General features: G+C 42.1%; 1 protein-coding gene across 1 annotated transcript; it reads left to right on the forward strand.

Moving 5' to 3' along the window:
- Positions 1-1,424: 1,424 nt before the first annotated feature.
- smg6 (SMG6 nonsense mediated mRNA decay factor) lies at positions 1,425-14,549 on the forward strand. Its single transcript, XM_034139716.1, has 19 exons — positions 1,425-1,533; positions 2,433-4,824; positions 4,972-5,164; positions 5,470-5,580; positions 5,709-5,815; positions 6,083-6,161; positions 6,391-6,501; positions 6,610-6,825; positions 7,765-7,826; positions 7,957-8,102; positions 8,829-8,942; positions 9,656-9,830; positions 10,691-10,910; positions 11,077-11,256; positions 11,455-11,622; positions 11,754-11,898; positions 12,081-12,343; positions 12,451-12,532; positions 12,653-14,549. Exons 1-19 carry the CDS (start codon positions 1,443-1,445, stop codon positions 12,781-12,783), a joined length of 4,986 nt encoding a protein of 1,661 aa, XP_033995607.1. The 5' UTR covers positions 1,425-1,442; the 3' UTR covers positions 12,784-14,549.
- Positions 14,550-16,111: the final 1,562 nt, after the last annotated feature.

The following is a 16,111-nucleotide window of genomic DNA, read 5'->3' on the forward strand; positions in this document are numbered from 1 at the left end:
GTTTATATGGCAAGTGTTTTACATAAAATATGAAATTCAAGTAATAGACAACAGCAATAAAATGAGACAATACCAGAGTAAAATCAAAACCAAATATGTATTTAATAGATTGGCTATACAATTGTCTGAATAGCCACATTTTACTTTCTCGGTTGACTGCCTGCTTTGTGATTTGTGTATTGTGCAAGTTAGACGGAAGTAACTTATATTACTGTAACAAGTCATCCACACACACATATGTAGACATATCTGATTATGCCAAAGAAGTGAGCCATCCAGCACCTTGAATGAATAATTTAGTGACATGATGAACGGATGTGTAAGGAAAAAGAGGAGGTTTGGCTCTGGAAGAAGAATCATTTGTTGGAGATTTATACGAAGGACACAAGACTCTGCCCCTTTAATTTTGTGTTGCTAGGGAAATGAAGGTGTTTACTCTAGCATCAGCCACACCGATGATGTCTGCCTGAACTCTCCACGCAGCCCCCTCATATGCGCACACACGCACACACGCACACACACACACGCACGCACAAACACACACACACACACACACACACACACACACACACACACACACGCACACACACTACTGAGTCTTTCTGTATGTTTCTGTCATTTTTTTCTGCAGTCCCCACAATTCCCTTTCTCATTAAATGTGTCAGTTGACATCCAAGTCAGGTGTAGAAGATGAGAGGAGATGTGATAAAATGGATATGTTGCAGTTCAGTCATATACATAACTTTGATGGAAAATAAATTGGGAGAAAGTTTGTTGCTGGGCCAATACAGAGAGTTATAGTTTACCTAAAAAAGAGATTAGTAATCAATCCTGACATCTAGTGGCTCTGTGTGAAATTGAGGGTGTACTGTATGTGTATGTAGGATATCTGTCTGTCTGTTTCTTTATATAAGATATTTAAGCCCCCTTCCCCCAGTCCTCATGTAGGTCAAGGCATACATAACAATTACATAACTAACGTATATTGTCAAATTTCAACAAAACAATTTATTTAAAGTTATAGACTTAAATATGATGCTATTAGGGCAAGCAATAAGAACTGCTACAATACAACCAAATAAGCCTTGTGCAAGATTAAAACCCAAGATCCACAATCACTAACCACCATTTTATCAAATATGTTATCTATGTATGCATAAAGAGATTTGGTGGAAAAAATATCTATATGTTAAAGGATTGCCGTTGAAAAAAATGTAACAGGAAGCAAATTGAATTGATTTGACATTTAATTATATTATTAGTAATGGTAAACACTTGATCCTTGACTTGTATACAGATTACAGAAAATGATCCATAAACAGTACGCGCGATCCAAAGTACTACATTACCCAGCTGCCCTTGGCTGTAACGTCACCCGGTGGATATGTTTGGTCTGGCGGGGCCACCGTACTTGTTGTGTTTTTGTTTCAGTGAAAGCAAAGATGGCGAACGAACTGGACAGAGTGCGAATCTCAGCTGCGGAACTCCGAGCTGAAGCGTCGAATTCAATCAATATTGATGACTGTCAGAAAGGTGAGAGGCAGTGAACTTGATACTTTGAAGGAACACACTCCTGGAAAAGTCAATAGATTTAACCGAAAAAGTATCCCGAGTTAGCTGGAAGTAGCCTACGGAGTTGCTAAGTTTGTAACCAGCTAATGTTGTTAGCTAGCTAGCTGTATGCCTCTCCGTTCTTTGGTCCGTTTTAAACGCCCCCTCCAACAGCGGATAATTTATGTGCGACTGTTGTCACGATTTAACCACGTTTCTTTTATTTATTCGTACTGTTTTTACATTAAATAATGTATACTTTAAGAACACTAGTCAAAGGGATGTTACGGTAATATTTGAATGTAACATAAACGTTAAATGGTGCAACCACAGATAAGCTCAACTATTCTGTTTTTTAAACGTTAGGGATTTAGCTGACGTCATCCAATCTTTACTGTTACGTTTTTTCGCAAAAGCGAACAAAAGTTGTATTTGTAAACCTAATAGTAGTTAAAACAGTGATATTTGTTTCTAATGTTGAGGTACGTTTATTTGTTACTATGCATTTCCCATGTCCACTTTTTTCACTTGTCCACCCAGGGAATGCTTTCTGGTATTTATTGTTGGTAAAACGCTGTGAAAAGAAAACAGTTCATCATGTTTAATACATTCGATGTTAAATTGGTGGTGATATTGTGCCACTACAATATTTAAGGTTAAAAAACTAAACAAAAACGTTAGTCTAATAACATAATGATATAATTGTGTCTTAGGTAAGGTGCTAACAAACAACATCAAAAAAGTGTACTGCTGATTTTGTTAACTAAACTGAAAGTTTATTTTGTCAACAGGATTTGTTGACAAAATACAAAAATATATCAACTTTGTATTTTAATACCCATACTCAAGCTACTTTATTTTCTGTGTTTTTTTTTCTGTAGAGGAGCAACAAGAGTATCACGTACACAAGCAGCAAAGGAAGCGAGAAGGAAAGCACCCTCGCCCTGAACTGCAGCGCTACCAGCCAGTAGCTGGAAATGGAAGGTGTCACCGTGACGATGAGGAGGGAGAAACGAGTGGCCCTCTGTCCGCTGATTCCCATGATGAACCACCACAGAGTGAGAAAAAGGTTGAAAAAGCTTTAGAGAGACATGGGTGCACAGACAGTGGGGCGGTCACCGACAAAAGGGAAGAAGACAGGAAGAGAGGTGATGGTAGTAACACTCAGAACGGTAGAAAAGGCAACAGCTCCCAGTCTAAAGCAGAAGTAAATCAAGAGAAAGTTTCTGTTGAAGATGACAAAGACCACCAGGAACCCGTTGGAGCTGCTAGGGCAACACGAAAAGCTCGAAAACCAGACCGAGAATTGTATCAACCTGGGAGCCGAAGAAGCATCCAGGGAAAAGACTGTGGAGTTGGAAAAGAGCAGGATAAGCCTCCAGCTAGCAATAACGGGCAGAAAAGTGAGCCAGAGTCCCAGATAAGTACAGGAGAAAAAGAGGGGAACCAAAAAACTTGTTTACAGGAGCAGGAAGGGGGAAATAAAGAAGTAAAGGTTAAACCGGACAACATAAAATTGCCTAAATCCACTGAGACAAACCGAAAGCAAGGAGGCCGAGATGTGGAAAAAAAAGCATTACCCTCCAATGCTACGGTGGACGAAATGACTAGCAAACTTGACAAACTTGGCATGAAAGAAAAGGTGGGATGTGACAGCCAAGTCATTGACGAGTTAAGTTGCGAGAGAGGGGAAACATCTTCCAAGGAAAAGAGAGGCCAAGGTAGAGGAACAAAAGAGGAGGAGGAAAAGGTAGAAATGAAAAGGGAAAAAGGAAACCGCAACAGAAGGGGAGAAGATAAGGAAAGGGAGAGTAATCCAGATTCCAGACGAGGGAAAGAGGAAGCAGGCAGTCGAGGAAAGGTTGACCGGGGGAAAGCTGAGAAGGAAAGAGACAAGAGAGCACCAGACGCAGACAAGGATAATAAACCAGGTAACACAGGAGAGTCGCACCAAAGCAAAGGAAGAGAGAATCGCAGAGAAAGCAAAAGAGGAGACAACAACAACAACAACCGGTCAAGAGATGCTGAAAACGATGCTAAAACCGAAAGAAACACAGACAGGGCAGTGGAAGGAGGCGATAGAAACAAATCCAATGCAAACAGCACGACGCCAACCTCAAAACGCTATTCCAAGTCAGATATTCGCCGCTCACGGAATCGCACTTACAGCAGCAGCTCAGCCAGCAGCGTGACCAGCCTGGATGGCCCTCGAGTAAGGATGGATGTGGAGCGTACCAAGTGGCCTCGCTCTGAGCCTAAGCACAAAGAGGGGGTTGCTACAAGCGGAGCAGGACGGAGAAGTCATTTAAAAAGCTGGACAACCAATGGGGAATCATCCACAGAGTCAATGGAAGGGAGTGAGATGAGTGACAAAGCAGAAGAGAGGAAAAGAAGAGGTGGCAGGGAAGAACTAAGTGCTGAGAGGCGGAGGGTAGAGAGGAGCAAACCAAAGGGAACCAGAGGGGGAGATAGGGGAATCCTTAGGGTCTCTCTAGAAAAACTGCCAGGTACCCCATCACATGTTGCCGTATCACAACATCGCACGCCAGGCTTGGTTCCCCGGGGCAGAGGGGGGGGTATCCTGATACTTCCTGCTCGCACAGACATCTCTAATTCTCCTGAGGTCGGGCAGAGGCTTCTTTTTGGTGGTATCAGGGGAGGGGGAGCCGCCAGAAGTAGAGGAGGCCGAGGAGGAGGAGCGAGGCGTCTCTGGGATCCAAACAACCCCGACCAGAAGCCAGCTCTCACCAGCACCCAGTCCTCGCAGCATTCATCTCGCCAGCAGCCTGTATATCTTCAGACAGGGGCTGGAATTGGTCAACTTCACTTCCTGGACACAGACGATGAGGTGGCAGGAAGTCCTCCGGTCGCGCAGGGTGATCACTTTCGAGCCCAGCAGGTCGCTGCCATGGCCTTTTACAAATTCCAAAACTCTGACAACCCTTACGGCCACCCCGTGCCAGCCAGCAACTCACACAGTCCTGGCAGCACCGCCAGCCCGCGCTATGCATACCCTTATCAAATGGGACCCTACCAAATGGCTCCCGCTAATGGTATGTACCCTGTGGGTCAATTCTGTGGGAGTTACAGGGGAGCAGGTTATCCCCAGCCTGTTGCAGGAGGTAGTTTGACATCGGAAGAGGTGGAGCAACAAGCCAGAGGGGAGCTGGGGAGGATGCTGAGGGCTGCGGACGCACAGGAGCTTCAGCTCAGCAACCTGCTGTCCCGGGACAGAGTGAGTGCTGAGGGACTGGAACGCATGGCCCAGCTCAGGTGAGGATTTTGAGTAACAGCTGTGTATTTTTCTATATTTTAGTTTTCGCTTACACTACTTGTTAGGCTTTCAGGTTATTGTCCCTAATTATTAGTAGTAGACTTATTGAAAGAGCACTGTCCTGATATGCCCTCCTGTTTTTCTAGAGCTGACATTTTGGGGCTCTATGAGCAGGTCCTCCTGACAGACATCGACTACTCTGACTCGCAGAACGTGGATCAAGCTCTGTGGAAGAATGTCTTTTACCAGGTCATAGAGCGCTTCCGGCAGCTCCTCAAAGACCCCGCCTATGACAACACACCTCATGTAAAGAACATGCTGCTCACACTGCTCGATGAGGTAAGAATTATGTGGGGAAATCAGTCAGGGGAAAATGAAGAGGTTATTGCAAGGGGGGGCAGTTTGGATGTGTGTGTCTTGCATTGAACACCTGTTTGCAGGATTCATTACCCTGCTTGAGAGGAAGTCAATACAAATGCTCATAGTGTCTTTGGGCACTTCATTGGGTATTGATTGGTAGAAACTAGATCAGTAAACCCAGAACTAGTACTGTATTATTTTTAAGATGAAATATACACAGTGCATTTGAAACATTTGTATCCAAAACTGTTTTTACATCCTTGTGTTCACTGTCTGTTTTCCAGGGGGCTCTTTTCTTTGACGCGCTGCTACAGAAGCTGCAGACGGTGTACCAGTTTAAGTTACAGGATTACATGGATGGGATAGCTATCAGGGCTCGGCCATTGCGTAAAACGGTACGGCTATACTCTTTTTACTCATTATGTGATTGCACAATAAGCTGCTTGCTAGTTGTGAATTGTGTCTACAATTATGCCCTAACTGAACATTGCATCTTGTCAATATGTGTTTCTGTCTTTTTCAGGTGAAGTATGCACTTATCAGTGCTCAGCGCTGCATGATTTGTCAGGGAGATATAGCGCGTTACCGGGAACAGGCCAGTGACTCGGCCAACTACGGCAAGGCTCGCAGGTAATGGCTTTAAACATTTGATGTGTATTGGTTGGTTAGGATTATGTTTTTTTTTGCTGTGGGGCAATTTTTTTTACACCTATTGTATTCAGTCCTGATTATTTTTGACAGACTTTGTATAAATCTCTATCTCTGACAGCTTTGTAAACTTGCTTAAAAGAGAACCTTATGATTTAAAGTGGACGCAGAATATTTTTAAAAGGCTAAATCTTCCATAACGTTTCTTTGATGGTATCTCATGACTACACCTTTCCATTTTCTGTATAGCTGGTACCTGAAAGCCCAGCAGATCGCCCCCAAAAATGGACGACCATATAACCAGCTGGCCCTGCTGGCCGTTTATACAGTAAGTGATGTAGTTTAAGAACGAAGGAAAGAAAATATTGAATATTTGAGCAAACACTTATTTGCTGCTTTAATCAAATACATTAGGCTTCTTACTTATGTGTAACTCTGTGTCTTTCTTAAAGCATAATTGAAAAATACGTGATGATCCTCTCGCACCCTCCAACTATGTGTCCTTCCTGAAGGATACCTCCCTCCTCTGACTCTCCTTCCATCTCTCTCACATACAGAATAGGAAGTTGGATGCTGTGTATTATTACATGCGCAGCTTGGCAGTTTCCAACCCCATCCTGACTGCAAAGGAGAGCCTGATGAGTCTGTTTGAAGAAGCTAAGCGCAAGGTTAGACTCAAAATGAAGTCATTAACTTGAACCATATGGTATTCCTTTTGGGCCAAAAAAATGCAGGCAGCGCAAGCGCTTCTTGTTTACAGATTTTTGTTTCTGCAGATCGAGCAGCTTGAGCGAAGGAGGAGACAGGAGCACGAAGGAGGCTCCAGGGGCCCGGCAGTTAAAGGAAGAGGGCGAGGGGAGGATGGAGCCCGCGTGGAGATCTGGATTCGCCCCAGCGGACAGGCGGCGACCCCGTCCTCTCAGAGAGGCGGCAGTGAATCCAGCAGAGACTCGGAACAGGACGGAGAGCTGGGCAGTCTCAGCGCTAGTGATGTAAGATCCCTTTCTTTCTTTTGCTCTCTCTCACGCACTCACACACACACACACACACACACACACACACACACACACACACACACACACAGACACAGACACAGTCTCATGTGCTTCTTCATGTGAGACACTGGTCTCTTTGAGCATATTTCTGACGGGTATTTTCCCAAGTCACAAGGGCCTGCAGACGTCTCCAATGTTTCATAGATGATTTAATATCCCCCATATTTTTATTTTCAATATTTCCTGTGGCTTTCATTTCTGTTTACTCGTCTTTAGTTTTCATTTCCGCTCCTTTGTTCAAATATATTTTAGACTCTCTTAACCTCGTCATTCACCTTGGTTATTTCATATGCTTTTTAGTTTGTTTTTATTTTTGCCTGCACTCATTTACAACGTACTGTTAATAAGTAGACTGGATGGTTTCTCTCAAGTGTTTAAATGGAGTCATTGTGTGAAGAATACAGTAGCACACTTGAAATCATTTAACAACAGTGTTTCATCATACCAGTCTTCTTCAAGGTATTGATAGACACATATTTTTTAGACACAAGTAAATACAATATAGTCATTTGACATCCATGCTATATAACACACCTATTCATTTTACCAAAAAAAAACAGCTGTGTGCCTCTTCCAATCTATTATCTTCTTATTTTAACCATTTTCATTTTGTGTTTGCGCTTCTGTTCACTATTTGTCCGTGTATTCTGTTGGAAGAGGCATCTGTATGTGTGTCCTCTCTGCTCTTTCCAACCTCAGTAGCCTTTCAGTCAATTTCCTCCTGTCCCCATTGTTCCAATTCTCGGATGCACTGGATGAACACATGTGTTTTCATGTTTCATGTGCTGTACGGGTTGTACCTAAATATAACTGTTGCTAAAAGATTATTAATACTTTTCTTTCTTTCCCTTCTGGCCTTCTCTTTTTCTCCTCCAGCTAAATAAGAGAGTCATTCTGAGCTTCCTGCATGCACATGGAAAGCTCTTCACCAAAGTGGGGTGAGTGACGTCTCATGTATTCAGCTCTTAAATTCACTAACTGAATGAGCTTGAAGGAATCGTTTATTTTTGTTCGCATTTTTTGTGTCTATTTTTCCGGTATGTGTTATAAATGTCTGTGTCTTTACAGAATGGAGTCCTTCCCCGGAATGGCCACCCGTGTTCTGCTGGAGTTTAAGACGCTGCTTCAGCACAGCCCTTCACTACTGGGCAGCACGCACATGCTGCAGATCATCACCATCAACATGTTCACAATACACAACGCCCACAGCAGAGGTGATGCCACACACACAAACCATGTATTGCTTCAATGCTTTAACACATTTAGTTTATTATTTTTTTCTATACTTACATGAGTGATTGACAAAGATTTATTTAGTTGGAAATGTGTCTTTTTTTTTCATGTTTTTGGGTTGTAATCTCATTTTCTCACATGCAGTTCATTATGAGCATGCAGTTCTCCAACTTAAAGGGGACCTATCATGCAAAATGCACTTTTGTACGTCTTTTATACATGAATATGTGTCCCCGGTGTTCCAGGGAACGGATCTAATAAAAACTGATCCAGATTTGAACACTTTCCTGACGTCAGGACAGTGGCGCTACGGCTATTGGGCCAACTCTCCACCAATCAGGAGGAGACAGCCACGGCCATTGCCGTTCGAAAGCGCTGGAGACGCTGTAGTGCATATGCCAGGCCTGTAGATGGTGCTGTTCTCACAGAATCAGCCCTTGCAAAAACAGAGCTACATTTTTTCAAATTGAGCGAAATGAGGCATGGCTAAAATGCATGATCTGTTTGGTATTTAAAAAAAAAAGTATAAATATGCCTTATATAGGTATGGTCCTACACTATATTATTCAAATATAGCATGATAGGTCCCCTTTAAATACAATATCCAAATTAACTGTCATGCTAGGGCTTTACACAAGTAATTTGTAATATTGATAAAAAGAGTGTTGAGGAAGGATTGTTTCAAGTTCCTGTCCCTTGTTTTCCAGCTGAAGACAAGGAGGTGCGGTCTGTTTTACAAGAGCAGAGCACCGCCCTGGGTCTGGGCATGTTTGCTCTGCTGGTGCAGCGCTGCACCGAGCTGCTGAAGGAAACTCCTACAGGTACGCACACAGTACGCCCAACACCTGAATGATCTGCAGCATGTTCTGGAATTGTGGCTCTACACTCATATATAATAATGACATATAATAATATGCTATATAAAATGCCACATATATAATATGATCATCTATATAATAATATGTTGGTGATCTATATAGGAAAAACAGTTAAATAATGAATCAAGAATTACAAGAGTACAACACCACAGAACATTGGCGGACATTATTGGGCCAACTGACACATTTCCTACAGCATTAAATGTTCCAAAGCGAAACTTAATATTATGAGTTATCTACTGTATATTTACAGTTTGCAAAGAGTTATTTTAGTCACCTGTCTGGTTTAAATCAACCTCAGAGACTAACTCCCAAATCCTTGGTGACTAGAGGATTAAGCTCCTTCCCTAGACCAACCAAATGTTGATTGACTCAATTGATCTGCCAATTCATTGCAAATCTGCAATTGTACTGCGACCTCTTACAAACCCACGTCTTATATGAACTACAATTTCTCAGTCAAAGACATTAAATAAAACCCTAAAACTATGAACAATATGACCAAAAAGGTAACTTATGATCCTGTCATGCTATCTTCCACCATCAGCCCTCTTGTATGTAGTGTCTATATAACAGCACTGTTCATCAGTCTGTGGAGGAGATCAAAATATGACTTCAACAGTTGTATTTTAAAAATGTCTCTTTCTCTCTTTAAGAACCAGTCCCCATGGCAGATGGAGAGGAAGAGGGTAAAGGGGAGGAGCTTGAGGGTATGATGAGGGTCTCTGCCTTCTCATTGGACCTCAGAGAGCTGCTGCCAAGTATCAAGGTGTGGTCTGACTGGATGTTGGGACAGCCAGACCAGTGGAACCCACCACCGTGCAGCATAGAGTGAGTACTTGCAAATCAAGTAACCCTTATCCCTTCAGTAACTCTTTTTGGCCCCTTTATATTACTATGTGTTTATTTCTTTGTGTGTGTGCTCTGCTGGTACACAAACTACACTCGCCCTAAGTCTCTTCAGTGGGTTGTTGAAATTAGGGATGCTCCGATCGCCAATTTTGGGGCCGATCGCCGGAATCAGTATCGGCCGATACCGATCTTCCATTTAAAGTGATGTTTAAAACTCAGTTAATGGGGCTCATTCACTGGAGCTTCCACAAACAACAATCAACTTAATTATTACATTCAAATGATGTACATTATTCAAGTTTACATTAACTTTGGATAATAACACGGGAGAAATGAGCGGAAGCGCTCTCTTTTCCTCTCTCTCCCTCTCTCTCTCTCTCTCCTGACAGCCCGTCAGTATCTCATGCAGCTCACTGATCCAGTAATGAGTGACCCGACAGTGAAGAATAAATATATTTATAACTAGTTTAGCTTGTTCCAGAGGTAGATAAAATAGCTAAGTGTGTTAGGTCTAACTCTTGTGTGTTTCGCTCCGCTCACCGCTCCGTCACAGCGGGTGGAGCTGCAGGATTTCTGCTTCACACACACGTTGCATACCGCTATTTTACTGTCTTTTTCGGACACCTTAAAATAATGCCAGACTGGTGAAGCCATTTTGGCGAGCTTGTTTTGCCGCACACAGAGAAAAGTGTCATGTATTTTACGTCATGTGATCGGCTCTCGCGATCGGCATGTTTAGAGAGCACCGATCGATCGGTAGAGAGTGAGTATCGGCAGATCTCGATCGGAGCATCCCTAGTTGAAATAATAACATACTAAATGCTTTCCCTCTCTATCAGTGGCAGCCCTGATGTGTGGCAGGGCCTGGCTGACCTGTGTAACATGCTAGCCCGTGTGGACCATGAGGAGGTGCCGCTGTACAAAGCCGACACTGAAGAAGTTGAGGGCGATGAGGAGCTGACCGTGCTGCAGTTGAAGGAGGACCGGCTGCTGGCTGGCTTTGTACCGCTGCTCGCTGCACCACAGGAGCCTTGTTACACAGACAGACACACTGACGTGGTAAGTGGAGAATACAGGTGTATTTTGAAACACAGCAGCCCTGGCACATTACTCATACTTATGTGACCTCACTGAGTATAATCCTTTCACCGTCTAGATTGAACAACTATTCTTAAATGTTCTCTTCCTGTTCTCATGCACATAATCCCACCTCCTCTTTCCTCAGGCAATAGCAGCAGATTGTAAGAGAGTGACGGTGCTGAAGTACTTTCTGGAGGCTTTGTGTGGACAGGAAGAGCCTCTGTTGGCCTTCAAGGGAGGCAAATACATCTCTGTGGCAACTTCTCCTCCACTTAACCACTCCAAGAATACAAAGAGCAGGCAGGACTCTCTGACAGAGAAAGAGGTGACTGTCTTTACCCTGCTAACCCTCTAATAACATGTCTTCTTCAGTAGCTCTCTTTATTTTTCTTTCATCGCACTACTTTCTTCCAAAATGTTACACAATACAAAATGATGTAAATAGAAGCTTGATTTCAGGTCAGCATAGGCTGTTGTACGTATTGGAAGGCAATTTGCTTATAATGTGTCTTAACTGTGGCAGGCTGATGATGTCATAATTGAGGCAGAGTCGTCTCTCTCGGCATCAGAGGGAGAGGAGGATGCCGAAGATGTGGGAGACAGTGAGAATGACATCAGAGAACTGAAGGCGCGACGCCATGTTCTCACCAACAAACTGGCACAGCAACAGAAGCGCAGGGATAAAATACAGGTACTTAACCCTTCATAACAATAGATATCAGATAACCAAATGAATTGTGATGGATAATTAGTGAATGTAATGAGAAACAGTGAGAGCTGGCAGTGTTAAATGTTATATAATGTAATTTCTGTGTTTTCCAGGCGGTGCTGCAGACAGGCGGGCAGTTGGAGCTGGAAGTGAGGCCTCGGTTTTTGGTTCCAGATACCAACGGATTCATTGATCACTTAGGAGGCTTGAAGAAAGTCCTTCAGTGTGGAACATACATTATAGTTGTGCCACTCATCGGTAAGGCTGAAATACAGAAAGGGGAAACAAATCAATGAATAAGAATGCTCTTTAGTAAGAGGGTTAGGGAAAATGTAATTAAGATGTTGATATTATAAGAATGCACCATGTGTCTAATTTTGAAACGGTAAACATATTTGTTCATGTATACTTCATGTATGCTGTGATGTGTTTTCTCTCAGTGATTACAGAATTAGATGGCTTGGCTAAAGGCCAGGACAACTTTGCTGGAGGAATGGGACCAGGAGGGCGCACCACTGGTGGCCGTGGCAACTATAATGTTAATACAGCCCATGTGCGGGCCGTGCAGGAGAAGGCCCGGCTGGCGGTGAGTTTCCTAGAGAAAGGTTTCGAAGCCAGGGAGCCGTGTCTCAGAGCTCTGACCAGCAGAGGGAACCAGCTCGAGTCTATCTCCTTCCGCAGTGAAGACACCTCTGGACAGCAGGTGAGAGCCCACAGAAATGTAGCTCAAAATGTTTGGACCATTGTATTTTGTTTGAAAACTTTTGGTAATTGAGTTTTTGGGTGACTTTGTTTGTTTTCTTTCCTCAGGGTACCAATGACGATGTGATTCTGTCCTGCTGCCTCAACTACTGCAAAGACAAGGCCAAAGATTTCATGCCTGATCAGAGAAGTATGTAACATTGACTGTCATTTGTTTTCACATTTCCTCACATATGAAAACATGTTATTTGATTTGAGTAAAGCCATCTAGGTGTGTTTGATACTAATCTTTGTCTTGTCCCCCACACAGACGGGACAGTGAAGCTCCAAAGGGAAGTGGTGCTCCTTACAGATGACCGTAACCTGCGCGTCAAAGCATTGACCCGCAACGTCCCAGTGCGAGACATCCCTGCTTTCCTCAGCTGGGCCAAAGTGGGCTGAACCAGGCTAAGCTGGAATCAAAGGAACCCAACTGTGGAAGCCTGCTTGCCAGCCAGCCACGAGAGAAGACACACTTGAGCAGAGAAAGAAAAGGAGATGGCAGGGAGGAGGAAATGATCAAGAAAGAGTAGAACCACTTCTTATGAAAATCAAGCAAATGTAGTGAGAGCAGGGTGGGTTAAATTAGCCTTTTCCCTCTTGTGATGAAGTGTGTGTGTATGCATGTGTTAAGATCAGAGAGCTTCCCCTGGAAAGAGACAGGGAGACTTGAGAAGTCTCAGAAAGGCTGGAGCCTTGAGTCTCTGCGCCTAGTTGGTGAGTGTGTACTCTGCAAGTGGCATTACATTTGAGGCTGATGACAAAATGAGACAGTGAGAAAGAGAGTGTTAATGGTCATTTAGTTGATTAAAGACAACTGTATTGAAGGCCAAACCTGGCGCTTCCACACTTCTCTTAGGGCCCATAGACTGCTGTGTTCCTACAGCAGAGCTGAGAGGGTGGGCACAGCTGGAGGGTCTTTGTCAGTGCTGTAAAAAGTGGCTGATTGTAGTGAGGGTAATTTGGCCCTAAAGCAACCCTCGGCACATCCAAGGAATCTCATGCCGGTTATGGCATTTCCTGCTTACCCAGGAAGTTTGTGTTGCCTGATAGGTAACCTTGGTTTCCCCTCCAGCTGCATACTAATATTGAGTTTGGCTGATGTAAGAAAACTATTTAAAACAACAAAACACATTATTTATTTATTTATTTAGCTTTGGAGCTTTTGTTTCCTGCATAGATTAATTTTCTCCACTTGGAAAATTTGACAAAAAGCCTTTGTGAAATGTTCATGTTTTTTTTCTTTACATATTGGTGAATTGAGCAGTATACCAATTCACAGGTATTTGATGTCAAGACTACTCAGTTGTTCTATCATCTATCCCTTCATTTTTTGTAGTTTATACTGTTCGACCCAGGTGTGCTTTAGATGTTAGGATGTTAGCTCCTTTACGTTGACTGTCGGATACTTTATTATCGAGTGCCATTAGTGCATTTTTCGCTTTATTTTCTAATTCATCTTTACCTTCAGTCTTTCTTTTATCTTTTCAGTTAATACCACCACAACAGTTAACCTTTAAAATGTGATTAATCACCAATTGCAGTTTTCCTCTGTCTGGTTTTTCTTTTTTGTTTAGGTCCTATGTATTTCTCTTTTGTATACATGCAGTATACCGCCACAAATTACAGCCTGTAAAAGTCACCTCAACTTTAAGCAATACATTGCTGATACACCGTCTAAAACATTCAACACATAGGAACTATTTCTGTTTTTGGGACAGTTTGAGGAGATACTGAGTTATGGTCTGTGTTTCTGTCTGCATTTGAGACAGTGTCTGGAGGCTCTTAATAGAGTAGTAATAGTATTTTACACCTATGTTATCTTGTTATGTTTCATCATACACAATACATTCACTTGCCACAGTTTCATAATATTAATTTAAAAATAATACTGTAGTGGCTTGTCCACTTTGTTCCTTGTACCTTTTTTTCAGCTTGGCTCGTACAGTTTCTATCAGCAGTTGATGTTTCAGTATTTGTGAGAACCTGTTTAGAGGTTTATTAGCTTTTTCAGCCAATATTTTCTGTTGCTAATTAATTTTCAGTCCAATCTTTTGTGTTAAGTGGCTCTGCTGCAGTGTTTTAGTGTAGGAGCAAATGTAGTAAATACATGGTTAATTTAACACATTACGTTTTCATTTATCATCATTAAAAATCTTTTGATGGCACTTTGTTATTTTCTTATTGATGTGCATGAAATATTGTAATGTACACTAGAAATGTTGAAATGTCATAAGTAACACTAACAAGGCTTGTTATATTCAAGTAAGTCATCATAGTGAGACAGTATGCACAGTACCAGGACCTTGAAACTGAGGCAACTAAATGAAATTCAACAATCTTTAATTTTATCATCAGCTTTCCATCTGTGATATCTCAAAATGTCAGCTTTGAAGAAAGTTTTGCACACAAAATGCATCCTTACATTTCACATTTGTTGTACATATAGATAGGTTTCGTAATATTCAAATGTATTAAAATAAACAAAAGACAAAAATCAAACAAACATGACCTGCAGAAAATTGAATTGAAATGACTAACAAACCAAAGCCTTTACACGAGTGCCTTCATGTGGTATTGGAGGATGGCACAGATGGTGATGGAACTAAAGCTAGTCAAGGGCTTTTAGTGTAAAAAGTCAGTGGACAATGTGTTAATAAAACAGACAAACATGAGGTAATGTAAGGGTTATAGGAATATTGTAAATAAGACAACTGAACTGATCTGGTTCAGTCCTGATATCATAATAAAATTGTACATTTTAAGTGTTAATGAAAGTCCTCAATGTACTAGGAGTAGCAATTGCACAAGATAAGTGCTTGGGGGATTCTAACTATTTACTAATACATGCTATCACTATTTTTCTTAACAAGCAACTATTTATGAATGTGCATCTTTAGAGAGCATGAGTGGGACAGATTATTATTTGGTATGTGTTAACAAGTGAACTCATCCCACATATGTTCAGTTCTAGTTTGAATAAACAAATAAAATAGACATTATATAGACACACACACACACATATATATATATAAATATGTGTGCATGCCAGGAACAGGAAGTTCTGCAGCCTATCCATCCATATCATTTGCTTCAGTGCCTGGATACAGACCACACAGGCAGGACCCGATTCCCATCATCATGACAACAGGGCTACCAAGCAACCAATGAAAGCCCACTGAGCTCTGTTCTGCGAGCTGATTGGTTTCTCAGCCTGCAGCCTGTTGTGGAATGCCCATTTTCAACCTCTCTGCTGCCATGCACATTGCACATATCCTATATTTTCTGGATGCAGATTACAGCTACATGAGTAATCCTCTGGGATGCGGTGTCACATGTATACTGACGTAAAAGGTTGTTTTCAAGCTAGAACTAGAAACTATTATGAAATATATCTCTGAGTGCAGACTAAACAATATAGGCTTCAGCTACTCAAATCTATGCTTCCCTGATGTTAACACATAATGGTAGGAAGCTGACAGTCTTATAAATGATAACATGTGTAGTGCATCAATTGACTCATGTCAATCTCTTACCTGTTTTTGGGACTGGGGGGTTGAGTCCCCCTAAAAGGATGTATGGCATCACCTGGTGTAAGTCCACTTCACTGTTTAATCATACTTTATATTTTAAAATCATGTAACCATGTAAATCATGCCAGGTCATGGATTATTAAAGTATCCTACACATATTTTGCTTACATAGGGTTAAAAGAGTGCAACATTAGAGG

This window comes from Trematomus bernacchii, unplaced genomic scaffold, assembly GCF_902827165.1.
Source record: "Trematomus bernacchii unplaced genomic scaffold, fTreBer1.1, whole genome shotgun sequence".
Classification (NCBI taxonomy): domain Eukaryota; kingdom Metazoa; phylum Chordata; class Actinopteri; order Perciformes; family Nototheniidae; genus Trematomus; species Trematomus bernacchii.